The 22,211-nt window shown below is 44.1% G+C and overlaps 1 protein-coding gene across 4 annotated transcripts in view; it reads right to left on the minus strand.

Annotated features, from left to right (window-relative positions):
- Positions 1-1,074: 1,074 nt before the first annotated feature.
- Positions 1,075-22,211, minus strand: part of DRC11 (dynein regulatory complex subunit 11) — a 172,218-nt gene continuing 151,081 nt past the window's right edge. For 2 of the 4 annotated variants that reach the window (XM_082466349.1, XM_082466346.1), the window contains 3 exons: positions 16,015-16,192; positions 8,280-8,518; positions 1,075-1,661 (listed from right to left, as the gene is read on the minus strand). In XM_082466349.1, the coding sequence (XP_082322475.1) occupies positions 1,533-1,661; positions 8,280-8,518; positions 16,015-16,192 (546 nt within the window). In that variant the 3' untranslated portion in view covers positions 1,075-1,532. The other 2 variants (XM_082466348.1, XM_082466347.1) reach the window with 2 other exon arrangements.

A 22,211-nucleotide genomic window follows, 5' to 3' on the forward strand; every position in this document is an offset into this window, starting at 1 on the left:
TCATGATTTTCATTGCTTTACAATCCAGATCCTACTATTTTGCAATGAACACCAAACCCTAGAGCCTTGGAGCTCTCAGCTTGGGTCAAAACCAAGAGTCTGCTCCCGTGACATGTGAAAGAAAGGGTCTCCGTGGACCACCCTGGAGAGACGAACATTTCACTGCTCCCTGAGCTTAGGATGGGGAGTCCGCCCACCTCTCAGGCCACTTTGAGCCTTGACCAGACACAGTCTGGGGTGGGTAAGGGGAGGGCAGGCAGACAGTCTGCAGAAATTGGGGTTCCTTTGGTATGAGAAGGCAAATCTACGGCGGGGCACTGGGAAAGTGGAGCTTGTTCAAGAGGACAGACTCTGAGGGATGGTTTTCCAGTTTGTACAGAGCACATGCAGAGCACGGGGGCCTGGGGCTGTCTCTTTCTGTCCTAATTTGTGTTCATGTCCTGTACAGACACAGGCTGAGGGGTATGTGCTGGTGGCCAGAAGACAGCTGGGAACCACTGGTAGTTTTGGGCATTAAAGATCTAACCCAATGAAAATCCCAGGAAAGCCTGGAGATCTAGCTTGGTCTACGGAGTAGGAGACTGTAGAACTTTCTGTGGTGTAACCAAAAACTGCCCAATAGTTCATTTGAATTAAATTCCAATAAATTTATCCCACCTCAATTTGTCTCCTTCCTTTGACTGTGTTCTCACCACAATTTAGAAGGGGGTTACTTACAATATGCCACCAAGTAACCTTTCATATTCTTACAAAATTGAAATTTATCTTTTGACCCTCACCTTTCTATTCTTTAATCTTTCTCTTTCTTAGTATTTCTTACTTCTTTATTTAGAGTTTCTCTTCTCCTATTTTCACCCCCTTTTTGGGTCGTAGTTTTCATCTAGCCATTGGCCTGCCAGCGCTCCAGTGCTTCTCAAGAGCAGGAACCCAGGAATTAAGAGGCAATGACTTAGTCCCAATGTTCCAAATATTAGCTGTGGGACCCTGGGCCTTAGTTTCCCCATCTTCAAAGTCAGAAGATTGAAAGCATTCATTTAAAAGATTCTTTTTAGCTCCAGAAACCAAATTACTGAGTCAGTCCAAGAAAAAGTTTTTACTCCATTATATAGAATATATGAATAGAGCAAAGAATTAATTTATTAAAATATGTGCGAGATAATATACAGATTATTAATATAAAGCTAGTAGTACTGATGACTGAATTTACTAGTTGCCAGATTATTTTCTAACTATCAAAATTTAAATTTAGCAACTAGTACCGATGAGATGACGTGTCCAACTGGGATAGATTGTGGAGTGTGTGAAGAGTGAGTTTTGCTTATATACAAACTTTATATAGATTAAGAAATAATTACAAGCTCTAGAAACATTTGTTATGTACAACTAACTTGGTGGTCAGCCTACAAAGATCTAACTGAGAGAGGGCAGGGCTGGTGGACGTAGGGCATCAGTGTGGGTCTTCAGACAGGCAATGGTCAATCTCCTCCCTGGAGAGTCGGGCCCACCTCCATCCCTGGCTCCTCAGAGAGGCATTACTTTTTCTTTTTCTCCTTTTTCCCTTTCTTCTCCTTCTCTTTTCCTTTGTCCTTTTCATTTTCTTTGTTATCTCCTTTTAATGCCAAGGCTCGCTTTTTACCCATAGGGGTCTTGGCGTACCAGTCCTGAAATCGAACAGACGTTCAGGAAAATATCAAAATGATGTGAATTCACTAGTGTGCCCTTAAAAATAAAGAAAAGCTCACTGAACGGAAGGGGGCAAGCAGCCATTAAATGTTGGGCATTTAATGTATGTTCAATACAAATTCTTTCTACGTGGGTTTACCAACCTCTATTTCTATACAATTTGAAACTTCTATCTCAAGGAGTTAACAGTTAAGGAGGATCACTGGCCAGATCTAACCAACGACCCTTCCCAACTAAGTCACCTGACTTCCTGGGAATCTTGCTCTATCCCGAAGGTGTGGGTTTTCTTGGTAATGTGAATGGCTCCCCATGCTTCAGACAAGGCCACCAGCAGCTGGACTGAGGGATACTGTTAAAAACATGGCAGAAATATTGGAGCCAAAATACTCCAAAGCACTTAATGGTTGCAACTGGCCCTGTGATGACACTTTTCTCAACTTTCACATTTGAAATCTGAGAAACACTTTGGTTTACAAGCTCTGTGGTTATAATATTTCATTAAATGACTATGCTACAAGTTATTTATCAATTCTCCCATTAACGGACAGATAGGTCATTTCCAATATTTTGTTATTATGAACCGTGTTGAAATTCACAATTTTTATATCTCCTTATACACAAATGAGAAAACTTCTGTGGGGCATATACACAGAAATAGAATTCTTGGGTTGTAGGTCATGAACATCTTCAATTTTACTTGATATTTCCAAACTGCACTCTGAAATGTGTGAGTAGGACACTATCTCAGTCTTTGTGTGTCTTAAAGTGTCTTTATTTTTTCTGATCTCTTGGATGTTAGTTTAGCTGGATATAAATTTTAGGTAGACAGTTATTTTTCCTCAGCACTTTGCAGATGCACTCTCACTTTCTTCTGGTGTCTATTTTTGCCAAGGAGATGTCTGATCTCCCAATTGCTTCTTTGAAGGTAATCTGGTATCTTAAGACTGGCTTGTTGCCTTGTTCTTAGGTTCACAATAATGCATGTAGGTGTAGATTTGTTTCATGTGTTCTGCTGGTCATGTGGAGTTTGTTTTTAACCTAAGAAGTCATGTCTTTAATTAAGGAAAATTCTCAGCAAGTATTTCTTCAAATAATTGTTTCTCTGACATTTCTTCTCTTCTTCCAGAACTGCTATTAGTTGGGTGTCAGTGTCTTCAAAGGTTCTTACTTGCAGTTTATAGGTTTTATGTTTTTATTTTTCTATGTTGCCTTCTGGGGGGAGCTCCCCAGGACCATCCTCCAGTCTGATAATTTGCTCTTTGACCATGTCTAGTCTAGTGTTCACACCTCTTTTATTTTTGGCTTTTTATGTTAGTTACCTTATTTTTCATTTCAAAGCTTTCTTTTTGTGATTTTTTTTCTTAATTATCTGTTTTTATTCCATTTCTGCCTGTCTTTGTTTCAGAACTTTGTGTGCATCTCTAATGGAAGTTATGTCTTCATTTATTTTCTTGACCATCTTAATCATATTAATCTAAATGTTTTTGTTTAAACTATTGTCTTTTAATCATTTTTGTTTGAAGATTGTATGTAACACTAGATTTCCTAAAATGTTTTGGAATTTTGATTTGCAGATTTGTTTTGGTCTCTCTCTCTCTCTCTCTCTCATTATACCTACCTCCCTAGCAGTAATGCACTTGCTTCCACGTGGTTCTCTAAACCCACATCCAGAACCAGGACTTATAGGGTGTTTAGAAGCTAATGCTCCTTGGTGATACTGGGATATCAAAGATCCAGTCATAGAAGCAGCAGATTTGTCATTTTATCTTCTACAACTCCTAATCTTTTTTTGTTTTCTATCATTTATTTCTCTCTATGCTACATGCCAGGCATCTGGTTGTCCATGTGTTTGAGATTTATCTTTGTTTCTGGCACTTGGGGATTTTCTCATTCTTCTTTTAGCATTGACTCACCTTTCAACATAAGGTGAGGTGGCCAAGTACTTAAGGTGATGGACTCCTAATTTACTGAGGCACAGTATGGAATATGGTCAACAAAATTGGCTTTGGAGTGAGATTTGAATTTTAGCTCTACTCCTTTTAAGCTGTGTGACCTGGAACAAGTCATTTTGCCTCTTGTGGTTTTTGTTTGTTTGTTTGTTTTGTTTTGGCTGCTGCAGCAAATTACCACATGGCTTAAAAAAACACATTATCTTATAGTTCTGTAGATCAGAAGTCCAAAATGGGTCTCATGGGGCTAAAATCAAGGTGTCTGCAGGCTGTGTTCCTTTCTGGAGCTCCAGGGCAGAATCTGTCCCCTTGTCTTTTGTAGTTTCCAGTGGCCACTGGCTTTCCTGGCTTGTGGCACCATCTCTACCTTCGAGCTAGCACTGTTGTGCTACCTGGAGTCTCAATGATTCCTCACGCTGCCATCTCTCTGGTTTCTCTTCTTGTGCCCTCTTCTAACTTTTATGATTACACTGGACTCACAAGGATAATTCAGGGTAATCTGTCTTAAGGTCAGCTGATTAGCAAACTTATTCCATCTGAAACCTTAATTCCCCTTTGCCATGTAACCTAACACAGGCCCAGGTTCCAGGGACTCGGATGTAGGCCTCTTTGGGGAGCCAATATTCTGCCTACTACACCTTACTATAACTCAGTTTCCCCATCTGCAAAATAGGGTAAATGGTGTGGTCTAACTGAGTCTAACTGTGTGTCTGGTACATAAGTACTCATAAGTATTAGCTAACACTATTATAACTATTACATCATTATCATGCAATATTTTCTCCATCATGTCCATTGTGCAGGTACATGTGTTTGGAGAATCTGCAAGACCCTAGTCTGACACATTGTCAGAAGCACAGCTGGGTGAAATTCCTCAGGGTGAAAATGATAGACCTGATTACCAGCAACTACAGCCATGGAATCACATTATTCGGCAGAGTGACAGTTTCATTCCATCTATCCATCTGCTCAATCCATTTGCCACTAAACAAGTTAACTGAACATCTAGGTGGGACAAGGCGCTGTGCCAAGTCCTGGAGATACGACAGGAAGCAGAAATGGATGTGGGGTCCGCAGAAACTCTACAAGCCAGAAGGGAGTGGCAGGACATATTTAAAGTGATGAAAGGGAAAAACCTACAACCAAGATTACGCTAACCAGCAAGGATCTCATTCAGATTCTATGGAGAAATTAAAACCTTTACAGACAAGGAAAAGCTAAGAGAATTCAGCACCACAAAATTCAGCTATACAACAAATGCTAAAGGAACTTCTCTTGGTAGGAAACACAAGAGAAGAAGACCTACAATAACGAACCCAAAACAATTAAGAAAATGGTAATAGGAGCATACATATCGATAACTACCTTAAATGTAAATGGATTAAATGCTCCAACCAAAAGACATAGACTGGCTGAATGGATACAAAAACAAGACCCATACATATGCTGTCAACAAGAGACCCACTTCTGACCTAGGGACACATACAGACTGAAAGTGAGGGGATGGAAAAAGATATTCCATGCAAATGGAAATCAAAAGAAAGCTGGAGTGGCAATTCTCATATCAGACAAAATAGACTCTAAAATAAAGACTATTATAATAGACAAAGAAGGACACTACATAATGATCAAGGGACCAATCCAAGAAGAAGATATAACAATTGTAAATATTTATGCACCCAACATAGGAGCACCTCAATACATAAGGCAAATGCTAACAGCCATAAAAGGGGAAATCGACAGTAACACAATCATAGTAGGGGACTTTAACACCCCACTTTTGCCAATGGACAGATCATCCAAAATGAAAATAAATAAGGAAACACAAGCTTTAAATGATACATTAAACAAGATGGACTTAATTGATATTTATAGGACATTCCATCCAAAAACAACAGAATACACTTTCTTCTCAAGTGCTCATGGAACATTCTCCAGGACAGATCATATATTGGGTCACAAATCAAGCCTTGGTAAATTTAAGAAAACTGAAATTGTATCAAGTATCTTTTCTGACCACAATGCTATGTGACTAGACATCAATTATGGGAAAAAATCTGTAGAAAATACAAACACATAGAGGCTAAACAATACACTACTAAATAAGCAAGAGATCACTGAAGAAATCAAAGAGGAAATCAAAAAATACCTAGAAACAAATGACAATGAAAACACGACGACCCAAAACACGACGACCCAAAATTGACATGGCTACTATGTCCACTTCTAAAAACAGAAGTACCAAAGGACCCAGCAATCTGACTACTGGGCATATACCCTGAGAAAACCATAATTCAAAAAGAGTCATGTACCACAATGTTCATTGCAGCTCTATTTACAATAGCCAGGACGTGGAAGCAACCTAAGTATCCATCTACAGATGAATGGATAAAGAAGATGTGGCACATATATACAATGGAATATTACTCAGCCATAAAAAGAAACAAAATTGAGTTATTTGTAGTGAGGTGGATGGACCTAGAGTCTGTCATACAGAGTGAAGTAAGTCAGAAACAGAAAAACAAATACTGTACGCTAACACATATATATGGAATCTAAAAAAAAAAAAAAGGTTCTGAAGAACCTAGGGGCAGGACAGGTATAAAAACGCAGACGCAGAGAATGGACTTGAGGACACGGGGATGGGGGAGGGTAAGCTGGGACGAAGTGAGAGAGTAGCATGGACATATATACACTACCAAATGTAAAACAGATAGCTAGTGGGAAGCAGCTGCATAGCACAGGGAGATCAGGTAGGTGCTTTGTGACCACCTAGAGGGGTGGGATAGGGAGGGTGGGAGGGAGACACAAGAGGGAGGGGATACGGGGATATATGTATATGTATAGCTGATTCACTTTGCTATAAAGCGGAAACTAACATACCGTTATAAAGCAATTATATTCCAATAAAGACGTTAAAAAAAAAAAAAAGAAATGGATGGGGGGGATGGGGTTAGTGGTGATGGTGGTAAAATGATTCCGTTTCCCTGAAAAATGAAAAAAGTGATCAAATGTGCCAAGAATGGATGTGAGAAGCATATGCTTTCTCATCCCAGGTTATAAAATGGTAGCATTTCCTTGTTTTGATTAGTGTGATCGGTTCCAGTTATTGGACCTCAAGCACCTGTAACAGATAGAAAAACTTCTAGAGATCATTTCAGAAAGTTAAAAACCCAGCTAAGAGAAAGCATAGATTTTAACACCTAAGCTTAGTTCCTCAAAATAAGGAGAAACATTATTTTAGAAAGGAGAAATAACCTAGGGATTTCTGAAAAGGATATATCGCTTGAAGAGGATGAATATTTGCAATTAATACTAACAAGGTTTAAATAGTTAACAAGTATACTGATTCAGACACTTGGCAAAATCTCCAGGCTGGAGTTGGAAATATTTCTTTTGAGTTTTTCTAGAGCAGGGGTCAGGAAACTATGGCTGATGGGCCAAATCTGGTCTGCAAATAAAGTTTTTGCAAATAAAGTTTTATTGGAACTCAGTCATACTTAGTCATTTATGTTCTCTGTCTGGATGCTTTTGTGCCATGATGCAGAGTTTAACAGTTGTGACAGAGATTGCATAGCTCTCAAAGCCTAAAATATTTGTTATCTGGCCCTTTTTGGAAAAAGTTTGTCAACCCTCGTGCAGATCATTATTTTGGGGATCAGTATTGAGACTATTTTCAACCTTCATTGAAGCATCAGCAGCAAAGCAGAAGGGAAAGAGTTTCTACAGTTGGTGGAAAAGTGACACGTTGTAGAGGGAATTTTCCTAATCCCAAGCAGGCTTTCAGAGACAAGAGGCTTGAACGGGAATTCCAGCTCTCTTTCCGGTGACTGCATGGCCAAGATGGTGGTGGATATAATTGCATGGATACAGTTTTCCTCCCTTTTGTTTCCAGTTGGCCAAGAAAACTACCTTTATGTTCAGAAAGAGAACACAGCTGTACTCATTCTTATTAAAAGGATTTGGAGGGGTTGCCTGCTGGCCTGGGCCTTGGGGCCGAAGGCTCTAAAACGGATTGTGCCTGGAAAAGGCACATCACCCTTGGCTAGTTCTTTTCCTCCCATATCGAGGGATATGGAAGAGTTAATTCTCAGAGTTTCCTCCAGGTCTAAAAAGTTCTGTGAACATATCAGAGTGTGTTCAAAAATATGAAAACTAAATGTTGGCGAATTTTCTTGTGATTTCCTATCGCAAGTGTACTGGAAGATGAAGTGTACCAGCACAAATATGGGGCAAAAGCAGCATTGGCTGGAAGTACACTGTTTAGGGAATGTTTTTTTCTATGTAAAACTTGTTCCATTATGTGATTATGAAGTAAAAACCAGTGAGAATCAAGAGACGTGTGTGTGTGTGTGTGTGTGTGTGTGTGTGTGTGTATGTGTGCAAATCCAATGGTTTTGAAGCTGCTACTCAATTCTGCAATTTGGCTGTTCATTTATAAGGTCATGGATCACAATTTTCCGAAAATTTGGAAGACATGTGCTTTCCTGCTAAGGCCAGAAAAATATTGTGGCCCCCAAATTTCAAGTTTCTAAATTTTACTGGGTATGGTAGAGTCCAAATGCATGAAACCCAGGAGATTGGAGGGAGGAGGTGACGTGACAAGTGTTTGCTGCTAGGACCTGGCCAGATAGGCGTTGCGTTTACCTTAAAGCTTTCTTCTTCCTCTTGGTAGACGGGACTCATGCTGGTGAGAGATGTGACGAACTCGAGGGCGGTGAGCGGCTTGCGAGATTGCTGCCGGATTCTCCGCTCCGTGAGCACCTCCTTCACCACTTGGACGATGTGTCCCTGCGTGAAGCCGTCGCTGATCTTTGCCAGGCAACTGATACTCAAGGCATCAGTGATGACTCCGCCGTTGCGCTGAATGATCTCTTTCCACAAAACTGTTGTATCCAAAATGATGGAAAAGACAGAGAACAGGAGTCACCACAGAGAAAGCAGCATTAATCCAGTTCCCAGGACAAAGCTGCGGCTCACCAAGAAAGGAGAGCACCGGAGGTCTGCTCCAATTTGTAATTCAAATGAGCAGGAAGCCACAGAACCAAATGCTCTGCCCCGAGTGATTTTCAACCGTAAGGGATGCACATCGATGGCCCTGAGGTCTACAGACTACGAGCCCCTTGAATTGACAAGGAAAAATTAACTAGGGTCAGTATAGTTTTAGGGCGGTACCTTCAAAGATGTTCAAAATCTTCCAAAATTGGAAATTTACGTGGGTGTCTATGGCATTTGGCTAAGTAGGAGTTTGACTTGTTTGAGCTATAAAGTTCATTTCTTACATGATTTTTATGTGTGGAATTGGAATGCAGAGTCCAATTTCTATCAGCTATGGCAGCGCTCAGTTCCCGTTGGGTGTAAGACACTGTCCCACATGTCCTATTAGACAGAGCAACTGGACCCTTTATTCTCTGCCCCCAACAATGGAAAAACATGCACAGATTAACAGATCTACCAGATGGGCGTCCTGTTGTTGTGTGGGTCAGTGGGACCCGGGGTAACCGGGAGATTTCACTTAGAACACAGGGACGCTGTGAAGATGAATTATGAAATTATCCCTGATGTTTACTTAACCTTAGAGATAGGATGGTCCCCATACAACATTTGAGACGAGATTACACTTCGAGAACTATGTCTATTCTGTCAAGAGAGGCTCCGGGGAAATAAATGAGACTTGCTGTGGTGTGTTTAGTTCTATGAAGACAGTGAGGAAGGATGCAGGCAGGGGTAAGGTCTTCCGTATCAGAACCACCCGCGGCACTGAGAAGATTTGGCCAGATGTCTCTAGAGCATTTTGACCTTCTTTGAGGAATATCTGAAACAGTTTTTAAAAACTGAAGATTACTGCATGATCTGAGCACCATCAGGTGTGTGACATGACTGCATCGTCCAAATACATTGATCCAAAAATACCTGATGAAATGAAAAGGTCCAATGACTGTCAAGGGATAGAATGACTTGGAACGTAACTAGGACCCACATCAGAGTCTGGCTTTTGGGGCCACGAGTTATTCCAACAATGCGCCTCCACTATCCTCCTTGGTGGGGGATTCTTGGCCCCAAGGTGAGCTGAGTTGCTGGGAAGGGGTACATGTTATCATGGGGCCTGTGGTGTCTTCCAACGGTGGAAGGTTAGCCATCAAGGGCTGAAAGCTGCAATAAGACCAGCAAGGGCCACGGGGGCCCCCAAATTTGCCTGAAGCAACATCTTCCTCTTGCGTCTACACTGTTACTTCCTTGGTGGGTTTATTTGAACCTGAACCCATCTAAGGTAAAAGTAGGAGTAGAAAGATTTACTTCTCAAGCTGCTATGAGAAATAAGGACAAGAATGTGTACAAATCACTTGGAAGAAACTGTTCTGGCATACGGTGGACACTTTCTCTTCTGTAGCTTTATTACTGTTATTTCTGTAATTTTATTACTATCAAGTCATTCCACTTTGTACCAAAGTTTCCTAATGCTCAGTAAAACATCAATGATAAAAGCTAACACAAAATAAACTACAGAGTATTTCTAAGCATATCTGTGTAAAAGACGGATTGGAGCAGGGGAGGGTTACCCTTATCTAAATACAACTGTTGTAGAGTTAGACATCAGGAGACACAACCCGTGGTAAAAACACACAGCAACAAGAACAACCAGATGACTCCATCCCTTGGGATGTCGTCTGTTTCCTGTCCTCATTCATAACATCTAGAAGCCGTGCGAACAGGTCTGAGTGGTGATTCTGGGAGCTGAGAAGGGAACATGTTTTATGGGACAGTCACTGGTGAGAACCCCTAAACCTGAGGACCCGGTAGATACCCCAGGCTGGGAACCCAGAGCAGCTTCAGACTTGGGCACCCGTGGGTGAAATTCCTACCTGCAGCGTGGAGGGGACAAACAGTAGGGCTAAGGGCTTCCCAGCGACAAATATCGGCTCTCCCATGCCTCCCTGTTAAGCTATGAAAGTCACAGCCTCCCTGTATTTTAACACAAAAATCCCTGCAAGTAAAGATTCAGTAATAGTGACGCAGACGTCGGGATTAACAGATACACACTACTATATATAAAGCAGATAACCAACAAGGACTTACTGTATAGCACAGAGACGTCTACTCAATATTTTGTAATAACACATAAGGGAAAAGAATCTGGAAAAGAATATACATATATACATACAACTGAATCACTGTGCTGTATACCCGAAACTAACACGATATTGTAGATCAACTATACTCCAATAAAAAAATAGTGATGCAAAAAACGACAATTACTCTGGTCTAGTGTGGACATGTAAACACCCTATTGACACTGAACATGTATGATATTTGTGTAAAGTCTTGGTCAAGCTTCGTCAAAATACCTAAAACATTGATGACTTCCCCAAGCTCATCATTTTTTAATGGTGGTGCAGTCACAGCTGTGGTGGGACTTGCCCACTTGCCCCCAGCCATCTCCAGATCCAGAGAAGGGGAGAGAGAATCAGGCTTGACTTCCTTCTCATGCTTGATGAACTAGACTTACTAGCCTTTAAAAGAACAGCTTCTACTGCTTTTACAAAGCCACCAGATCATGGGTTCTTGGCCCTTAAATAGCTGCTCTGGGGCAAAGAGGGGAGTCAGGCGTGGAGGGAGCTCCAGCCTGGTGGCTCATTGCAGTGGGAGCCCCACAGCCAGTACTGGAGCCACGAGCAGGCTGCCAAGCCTTTGGTCCAGCGGGGGAGGGGGGGGTGGGCACAAACGCACAACAGGCTTGGGGGCTGGCAATGGGCGTGGCCGTGAGGACCAGAGGCCAGGGTTACAGAACGGTTCAAGGCAGCTGAGGGGCTCTCTGGACCTACTGCCGTGTTTTACCTTCCTTTCTCGGATGTAGAGGGCTTCTCAGTTCTTCAGACTAATCTACATCCCCTTCCCCTTCTTTAGGCTGAAAGGAATCTGGTCTTTGGGGCCCCTTCTCTGCTTTTGGCATTCCCAATTGATTCTATCCTGGCTAGTGCTTGAGATGACATAGTCTCTTAAAATTCATTTTTATTTGGGATTTTGCAAAAGCACAAGAGGGTGAATAATGTGATTTGGATAAGCTTCAGGCCTCCGCAGTCTAGAATTCCAGAAAAATCGAAAGACATGGGCTGATAAAAAGAAACGAAATTGAGTTATTTGTAGTGAGGTGGATGGACCTAGAGTCTGTCATACAGAGTGAAGTAAGTCAGAAACAGAAAAACAAATACCGTATGCTAACACATATATATGGAATCTAAAAAAAAAAGATTCTGAAGAACCTAGGGGCAGGACAGGAATAAAGACGCAGATGTAGAGAATGGACTTGAGGACATGGGGGGGGGAAGGGTAAGCTGGGGCGAAGTGAGAGAGTGGCATGGACATATATACACTACCAAACGTAAAACAGATAGCTAGTGGGAAGCAGCTGCATAGCACAGGGAGATCAGCTCGGTGCTGTGTCCACCTAGAGGGGTGGGATAGGGAGGGTGGGAGGGAGACACAAGAGGGAGGAGATATGGGAATGTATATATATGTATAGCTGATTCACTTTGTTATAAAGCAGAAACTAACACAGCATTGTAAAGCAGTTGTACCCCAATAAAGATGTTAAAAAAAAAAAAAAAGAAAGACATGGGCTGGACCCCTCTGAGCAGACACAGGGTCCAAGGTGGGGGGCCTGTGATGAATCGGGTTATTAGCGGAACAGAGCCCGGGGAAGAGAGGCAGGGGGAGGCATGAGGAACGTGGAGAGAAGGAAGCCCAAAGGGATTTCTGGGGACTAGACATGGCATTAATCAACCTGGGGGTGGATTTTCTTTGCAGAGACATTTTGAAGGAAACTGCTTGATTTGGGGAAAGGAGGTAGATGTTGAATTATATTTGGTAAACCTTAAGGACCGTGTTTCCTCTGGCTGATCTACCCTTCTCTTCTCAGCCCCGTCACTCCCCCGCACCGCCTGGAGAATCTGAGACGTTGGATCGTGAGTGTTCCATGCACCTTTGGCCCTCTGCTGCCAACAGACAGATGGACAAGCAAGGGCCCAAGTTATGGATTTGCAGCCCAGGCTTTACAGGCTGCAAGAGACCGTTTTTTTTTTTTTTTTTTTTATGGCTGTGTTGGGTCTTCATTTCTGTGCGAGGGCTTTCTCTAGTTGCAGCAAGCGGGGGCCACTCTTCATCGCAGTGCGCGGGCCTCTCACTATCGTGGCCTCTCTTGTTGCGGAGCACAGGCTCCAGATGCGCAGGCTCAGCAATTGTGGCTCACGGGCCTAGTTGCTCCGCGGCATGTGGGATCCTCCCAGACCAGGGCTCGAACCCGTGTCCCCTGCATTGGCAGGCAGATTCTCAACCACTGCGCCACCAGGGAAGCCCCAAGAGACCGTTTTTGATCATTGCAAAGACAGGAATAGTCTTTCTTTAAGATAGATGTCCCAGACACTGTGGCTATGGTAACTTCAAGGTCACTGGAGGAAACGCTGGGCAGCATTTATGACGTTGGCGAGAATGGCAGCCTGAACAAATCACCCACCGAGAAAGAAATATGTGAGACACATGTGGTTGAGTGGACAGAGCCCTGGGCCCAAGATGACCACTGCTGCAGGTTTATCATCCGTTCACAGGTGAAGGGATGCTTCCTCCTTCCTCTCCCACGAAGCTGCCGTGAGGGGATTCAAGTTGGAATCTGTCTTGTGATCTGACTACCTAGAGAGGCTTGGCACTTTATCAGAAGAACACAACTGTCCTTGTTATACATCAATAGCTTCATTTTGAAAGGGCCTATGGTTCTGTCAAACAATCGAAACTGTTCAAAGTCAAGAATAATGTTCTAGCCCCTGAAAATTAATAATACTCTACCTTATTCCATTAAGATAGCTTAAAATATATATACAATACAGAGAGAGAGAGAGAGAGAGAGAGAGAGAGACAGAGAAACAGAGAGACAGAGAGACACAGAGAATCTAACCAAGGGGCATGAGAGTGGGAAAGCTCTGATGAAGCCAGGAGCGTGGAATCCTCTGTAGTGGGCAGAGAACGCTGGTGCTCACCCATCTCTGTGTTGACTCCTTCCTTGGCTAAACTACACATCCCTGCCCCCTTGAACCTTGGTGGGGCCTCGTGACTCATTCTGGCCAATGTGGCTAGAAGAACTGTTGGCCCCTCCTCAGTCTGGTCCCTAAATCTCCTGAGATATCATTTATACTATCTTTCTTTCTTTTCCTTTGATGCTGGCTGGTTGCAAAGGATCCAGTGGAGGGCTTGTAGGCCCCAGAAGATGGAGAAGTCCCTAGATGGGTGGAGAAATAACTGGGCCCAAAGTCTTCCTGTGCTTTGCATATAACATTGTGATTATGATCACACTTTATCAAGACAGAAACGAATGCATATGGCAAACGGAGTGGCTAATAAGCTAAGAGCTTACAATGTATGGGGAGTAAAGGGTTGTTCTTCTAGCAAATCACACTGACCAGGAACTTAAGATCAACCAGAAAGGACCATATATCCTCTCTGTTTTGGTGGTGCTATTGTGACTAATGAAGGATTAATAGAAACCAAGTCTGACCTAATAGTTTTTATTATTATCAGCAATGCACCATGGCTACCACATCATTGCTACCGCCTTGTCCTCTACCACGACCGCCACCATGACCACCAGCATCTCCATCACCCCCAGGCTGCGGTCACGACCACCATCATCTCGATCACCACCAGGCTGTGGTCACGACCACCATCATCTCCATCACCCTCAGGCTGCGGTCATGACCACCATCATCTCCATCACCCCCAGGCTGCAGTCATGACCACCACCATCTCCATCACCACCATGCTGTGGTCATGACCACCACCATCTCCATCACCACCAGGCTGCAGTCATGACCACCAGCATCTCCATCACTTCCAGGCTGCGGTCACCATCACCACCATTTCCAACACCACCGTCATCATCTCTAAACCAAATCTACCACTACCACCACTACCATGGGCAGCCAAGACGACCCCTCAATGAGTCACACCTTTGGTATTCACATGCTGTGTAGCCCACTGTCCTTGAACTTGGGCTGGCCCTGTGACTTTCTCTTGACCAGCAGAGTGTGGTGAAAGTGACTCTGTGTGACTTCTGCAGCTGGGTCACAAGGATCCTTCCAGCTTTTGCCTCAACCTCTTGAAACATTTCCCCTTAGGATGTTCCCCTTGGGGACCTAGCTGCCGTGCTGTGGAAGGCCATGGGGAGGGGCCAGGTATAGGAGGTCTGATCACCAGCCCCAGCTGAGCTCCCAGCTGACAGCCAGCAACAACACAGTCCTGGAGGGAATGGTATTGGATGTCGAGCCCTGTCCAGTCTTCAGATGACTGGAGTCCCAGCCGCCATTTACTGCGCCATCATGAAACACCTCGGGGAGAAGTCCCCCGCTGAGCCCAGTGGCCCCTCAGAATCATGAGAGGCGTACTTTGTGGTTTCAAGCCACTGGGGAGGTCTGTCACACAGCAATCGATAATGGAAAGCACCACCAGCACCACTGCCGGCTCCCTGGGCCATTTACCAACCTGCCATTTAAATATTCCTCCTCCACGCCCACCATCACCGCCTTCTCCCCCTCCACCTGTGCTCTCCGGGAGCTGAGATGGTGCTGGGCATTCTAGCCATCTCATATAAGGGTCACCACAGCCCTGTGAACTGACCATTTCTCCTACTCTATAGCTGAGAAAATGGAGGCTCAGAATGTCAGCCTACTTCTCAAGGTCATCAGCTATTCGGTGGGAGAGGCAGGATCAGAACCAGGTCTCGTCAGAACCCATGTGCCACGGCTCTTCCCAATTTCACTGCACTGCCTCCCAGGGTCACTTTTTTGTATTGTTCCCATTTAAAAATAGGTTTCAAAAGAAGTGATTTTGAATCTGTCTATCCAAGGGAAAAAATGGAAAAAAGTAAGCTCTTGTTGTATTTAGTGTTTAAGTAAATCAACATTCTCTTGGACTAGTATTTTGAGCCTGGAAAAAAAAATCGACCAGGTGAAAAGAAATGCTGTTGCATGGGAAAGACATCACCACCACGGGGACAAGCTGAGTGACCCTAATCTACCTGTCAAAAGAAAATTCTCACCCACAGGGGCTTTTGTCTCCTTCAGGGCTCAAAATAATAATCCCTGGCCAGTTTCCTTTTGTCTTGGGTAAAAAGAATTATGTTAACAACAGAACAGAGATCTATTGATCTTGGGGCCTGCTGTTTATGTTTACGGCTTGGAGTTCGGCTGACGTCCTGGGGCACTGGGACTTACATCACCTTCTGATGGTCACTGGGTGACGAAGGCCACCCTCTCGGCTCAAGCCCACATGCCTGCAAGCCCACACCGGACGGCCCAGCCTCGGTTACCGCATACTGGAAGGGGTGACGGGTACTTGCCATATCTGGAAGCATAGTCTGGTCTGGGAACCAAAATAATTTTTTGATAAACTTTGCAAAAAGGTTGAAGTTCAGCATCAAAAGGCCGCTGTGTTGTCCCCACAATCAGAATCCTGTCATCTGGTTTCAGGAGTTTCAGGATTTTGGGAAGCTGTTTTTTCAGGCGCTTAGGTTCCATCTGGGAGGAAGAGAGAGGGAAAAAAATGAGCCCACATAAAGAAAACAAGAATTAAGAACAAAAGAAAATATAGCCTTGGATGCACTGTGGCAAACATTTGTTAAAAAGTGATGCCCAAAGACACTGGCTTAGAGTTTGTTCCGGGTCGGGTCTCGGGACGTGGTTCCTGGTTTGCATGGTCTGAGGTGCTGGCGCTTCCTCTCCTTAAATCCGGTGTTCAGATTTGGAAAGGGGGAAGGAAGGAAGCACCTGACCGAACGTTCTAGCATCTTAACCCTAAGAATGGGAAACAGGGCGGATTTCCAAGCGGAAGGAAGCTGGCTGGGATTGAGAATTGGTTTCCAGTGTGTTCCTCTGAGCTGTTTTGAAGGTGAACTCAAGATTTCCTTTGCCGACGGCCGTGACAATGAGGACCAAGGTCTTGGATCTCAGATCTGAAAACAGCTGGTTACATAAGAGTGTGAAACTTCTCTCTGAAGCAGTTTGGATGTAGTTTGAACCTGTATTATTTCAGTATAATCTCAGCACTAATGAGGGACAGGAGCAAGGCTTGAGGTACCCGAGGCAGGATAACTTCTGGCCTCTGGGTGGGGTGGGGGGGGCGTGGCAGATTTGGCCACGTTGCCATGGCAACGCACGGGCTTTAAATCAACCACAACTAGTGCAGCAAGAGAAGACGAAGTGGCTAGGGGTGATGGGGGGGTACCTCCACAGAGACACCCAAGAACAATCTGGGCCTTTTTTGCTCCCATTTGGCTCAGGGGCAATTGAGCCAGAGAGTTAAAGATCCCACCTATCCTGGGGCTTTCCTGGAACCGCCCCAGCACATGTGAGCTACTCTATAGAGATGAGGTCGCCTGTTGTTTGGCCCTGTGTGTCCTGCACACCTGGCCGGACGACAGCGCCGCACATCTGCCCGCAGGAAGGGGCTGGCAACATCTAGGGAAGGGAGCGGGCGTGGGATAAATTCCACGCTCGAGAATAAAAGCGAATGGCAGGAAACTGGAGGCAGGGGGGTGACAGAGCTGTGCACGGCTGCAGGGCCTTTGGGACAAGGACACTCGTGTGCTGGGGAATCTGTTCCCTGGGAGGCCCTTTGGCTGCCCCGTGGAATTGAGAGTCAGACCTGGGACAGCAGCCTGCTGGGCAGAGGCGGGGAGGGTGGGGTTAGGAGTGTGGTCCGCAGGGCGGGTGTGAGCTGGGTGGGTGACGCCGGGGAGGGAAGGGGGAGGGAATGGGCTGTGGCCATGCAGGGGGCCCAGTGTCGCGCCCCTTCCTCCTTCCTTTTGTTTGACCAACAGAAAGGCCCAGGTCCATGTCTGGATTGACGGGGTGCAGGGAAGATACTGGATGAGAAAGAGCAAGACGCCGGGCCGAGGGCCCGTTCAGAGGAAAGCCCAGTGGGAAGTTGCAGAAACTTTTGGCTCCAATGAGGCATGAGGTTGGGGGCTTGCCTTGACCTTCCAGGACAGGGCAGCTTGTTACTTCCCGGCCCGTCTGCCTTGCTCATTACTTCTTACGCCCAGGCTGCTTCTGTAGTACTGGTAGCATCTACTGCGTGTTTCCTGTGTTCCAGGGGTCTCCCTCGGTGCCTGACATGAACCTTCTCACCTTATCCTCGCAGCCACCCCAGGAGAGGGACCCGTCCTCACCCTCACTCCGGAGATGCCGGCCTGAGGCACAAGGAGGCCAAGCGATGTCCGTGACCCAGAGTTCATGAGCCGGTCCCCAGCTGCCAGCACGGAGTTAGTGACTCCAGAACCTTGCTCCTCCCCCTGTTCTGGGGACCCTGCCTTTCAGAGGGGATGTGCGGGGGGCCTTGCTTGCCCCACCCCCAACTCCCTTCCTGTTTAGGGGCCTATAGCGATTGAGGGCTGCAAAGGAGACTTAAAATATCTATTATTATTATATTATGTTATCTATTATTATGTTTATATCATTATTATGGTATAGATCAGCTTTCTTGAGATATAATTCATATACCATATAATTCACCTATTTAAAATGTATGATTCACCAATAAAATTAAAATATTAAAAAAATAAAATGTATGATTCAGTGGTTTTTAGTATATTCAGAGTTGTGCAACCAACACCACAATTAATTTTAGAACGTTTTCATGTTCGTTACCACCAAAAGACCCCAACCATTAGCAGTCACTGCCCATTTTCCCCCAACCTCCTTCTGCAATCCTAGGCAATCACTAATCTACTTTCTGTCTCTACAGATTTGTATATTCTGGATATTTCATAAATAGAATCATTCAATATGTGTCTCTATGTGTGTGTGTGGCTTCTTTCATTTAGGATAACATTTTCGAGGTTCACCCATGTTGTGGCGTGTTTTAGTACTTCATTTTTTTTTTTTAATTTTTATTTATCTATTTATTTATTTTTGGCTGTGTTGGGTCTTCGTTTCTGCGCAAGGGCTTTCTCTAGTTGCGGCAAGCGGGGGCCACTCTTCATCGTGGTGCACAGGCCTCTCACTATCACGGCCTCTCCTGTTGCGGAGCACAGGCTCCAGACGCACAGGCTCAGTAGTTGTGGCTCACGGGCCTAGTTGCTCCACGGCATGTGGGATCTTCCCAGACCAGGGCTCGAACCCGTGTCCCCCGCATTGGCAGGCAGATTCTCAACCACTGCACCACGAGGGAAGCCCAGTACTTCATTTTAATTGCTGAATGATATCCATTGTATGGTTATGCCACATTTTATTTATCTACTCATCAGTTGATGGACATTTGTTTTTCTTACGCTTTTTGGCTGTTGTGAATAATGCTGCTATGAACATCTGTGTATAAGATTTGTATGGACTAATGTTTTCATATCTCTTGGGTATGTACAGAGGAATTGAATTGCTAGGTCTTACGGTTACTCTATGTTTAACCTTTTAAAGAAATGCCAGACTGTTTTCTAAAGTGTCTGCACCATTTTACAATCCTAGCAGAGAGCAGAAGATTTAAGTTTCTCTGGACCCTTACCAACACTTGTTATTGTCTGTTTTTCTTACTTTTTCCTTTTATTTAGCCAACCTAGTGGGTGTGAAGTGGTATCGGATTGTGGTTTTGACTTTTACTTCCCTGGAGGCTAAAGATGTTAGCATCTTTTCAGGTGCTTAATGGCCATTTGTATACCTTCTTTGGAAAAATGTGTATTCAGATCCTTTGCCCAGTTTTTAAATTGGTTACTTGTCTTTCTAATATTGAGTTGTAAGAGTCATTTATATGTTCTAGATACAGGTCCCTTGTCAGATTAATGACTTGCAAATATTTTCTCCCATTCCGAGTTGTCTTTTCATTTTCTTGTTGATGTCTTTTACAGCAAAAAGTTTTCAGTTTTGATGAATTCAGTTTAAGTTTTCTTCCGTTGCTTGTACTCCTGATGTTGTATCCAAGACACCACTGCTTAATCCAAGGTCACAGAGGTTTATGTCTCTATTTTCTTCTAAGGGTTTTATAGTTTTAGCTCTTGCTTTTAGGTCTGTGGTGCATTGTTGGTTAACTGTGCGAGGTAGGGGTCCAACTTCATTCTTTTGCAGGTGGCAATCCAATTGTCCTAGCAGCATTTGTTGAAAAGACTATTCTTTCTCCATTGAATTGTCTTGGCACTTCTGTCAAAAAAGTCAATTTTTTTGTAAATGTGAGGGCTTATTTCTGGACCAGTTCTATTCCATTGGTCCATATGTCTCTCCTTAGGCCAGTACCACACTGTCCTGACTGCTGCAGCTTTATGGTAAGTTTTGAAACTGGGAAGTGTGAGTTCTCCAACTCCATTCTTTTTCAAGATTGTTTTGGCTATTCTGGGTCCTTTGAATTTCCATATGGATTTTAGGATCAGCTTGTCAATTTCTGCAACTAAGGTCGCTGGAATTTTGATGGGGATTGTGTTGAATCTGTAGATCAATTTGGGGATTCTTGCCATCTTAACAATAAGTTTTTCAATCCATGAACATGATGTATCTTTCTGTTTATTGAGGTCTTCATTAACTTTTTTCAACAGTGTTTTTGTAGCCTTCAGAGTAAAGTCTTGCACTTCTTTTGTTAAGTTTATTCCGATTTTTTGGATGTTATTATAAATGGAATTGTTTTCTTAATTCTAATTTTAATTTTTTCATTGCCAGTGTATAGAAATGTTGCTTTTTGTATATTGATCTTATATCCTATCCTACAACCTTGCTGAACTAGTTTGTTAGTTCTAATACTGCTTTAGTGAATTCCTTAGGATTTTCTGTATACAAGATCATGTCATCTGCAAATATAGTTTTATTTCTTCCTTTTCAATATGGATGCCTTACTTAATTTTCTTCCCTGATTGCCCTGGTGAGAACCTCCAATATAATGCTGGATAGAAGAGGTGCTCTTAAGGGGAAAACATCCAGTCTTTTACCATTAAGGATGATGTCAGCTGTGGATTTTTTTGTAGCTGCCCTTTATCAGGCTGAGGAAGTTTCCTTTTCTTTCTATTTTTTTAATCATGAAGGGGTGTTGTATTTTGTCAAATGCTTTTTCTGCATCTGTAGAGAGGACGGTGTGGTGTCTGTCCTTTATTTTTAATGATATAGTATATTACATTAATTGAGTTTTGGATGTTAAGCCTGGGATAAATCCCACTTGGTCACGGTGTACAATCCTTTTTCTGTGTTGTTGGATTCAGTTTAAAGGGACGTTCTGTAATGTAACTCACAGCAGAGGAAGAGATGGGATTTTTACAGCAAAATAAATCTCACAGGCTGGGCCTGAAGCCAGATCACCAGGCAGCTTCTGATCATTTCCTCCTGCCCTCACAGAAGTCCAGAGGCTGCTTGGCTCCATCAGGAGGGAACAATGGCCCTGCAGGACTCCACCCAGGAAGCATGAATGGGGGTTGGGGACAACAGAAGAGCTTAAAAGAGGGCAAAGCACAGGAGAGGGATGACCCAGAATGAGACTCCCTGAAATCCCGGAAATGGGCATAAGGATGGAAACCTGCTCTCGAAGGGGCGGCTCCCCAACCCCTACCCCAGGTCTTTGCAGAAACCTGCCTTTGCTCAGACCCATGCTTCTGGGCTGCCTAGGATAGGGAGGCATGTTTGGTGGGCCTCGACTTTGCTACTGAACTTCCCTCAGGGGTCGGGCTCTGTGCAAAAATGAAAAGCTCAAGGAAAAAAACTCCATAATAACAGGCAGATGATGTAGCAAATGGTTCAGTGCACAGGCTTTGGGTCAGACAGATCTGATCCCAGTCTTGGCTCTGCTCTTAACAGATGTGTGACCTTGGGCAGGTTACTCAGCTTCTCTGAGCCTTAGTCCCTGCATCTGAGAAATGGGAATAATCATAGGTCCTAACCTGGAGGGATGCCATGAGGGGTATATGGCATAATGTGTCTGTCTGACAAGTGCTTGAAATATAAGTGCTGGTAGGAAATCAATGCTAGGTCTGCTCTATTGAAGAGAAAGGTTTCTAAAGGGGAGAGTCATAAAAACTGGGGGCTTTATGATTTGAAGGAAACTAGCAATATTGCCAACGGAGATGAAAATGACGGTGTAAAAATCTCCCCCAGTTTCCACTGCACTGGATAAGACGTCAATTGCTCATCTCTGAGGAGCTGCCTCCTAGGCCTCATGCCACTGAGGAAAGACCTCTGCTGAGATTCTGGAAGAATATTCCTTATAGGAATATCTACATCTGTGCCAGGAAAAAATCCACTGCATTTAGACAAGGCTTGGAGAGTTTGGAGATATTCAGAATTCATTTTACCAGGGTGGATCCAAAGCTCTCTTATGAAAAGTTGTTATACTAAAAACGTAACCCTTTGAAAAGGCAGGAGGAGGGGCAGGGTCATGTGGTAGGTGGTGATGGAGGAGGAGTTTGGACAGGCCCTGCCTGAGTTGGCAGCATTGTGGAGGAGGTATCCCATGGGTGATTCTGGGTGATGCCGGGTGATTGCACCTGAGCCTCAGGGGAGAGCTGCAGGCTGGGGATGGAGTGGGGGCACTCGTTGGCTTAGGGGTGATTTGTTAAGCTGGTACCCAAGGAGGGCG

Source organism: Balaenoptera physalus (genome assembly GCF_965194825.1).
Source record: "Balaenoptera physalus genome assembly, chromosome: 6".
Lineage (NCBI taxonomy): Eukaryota > Metazoa > Chordata > Mammalia > Artiodactyla > Balaenopteridae > Balaenoptera > Balaenoptera physalus.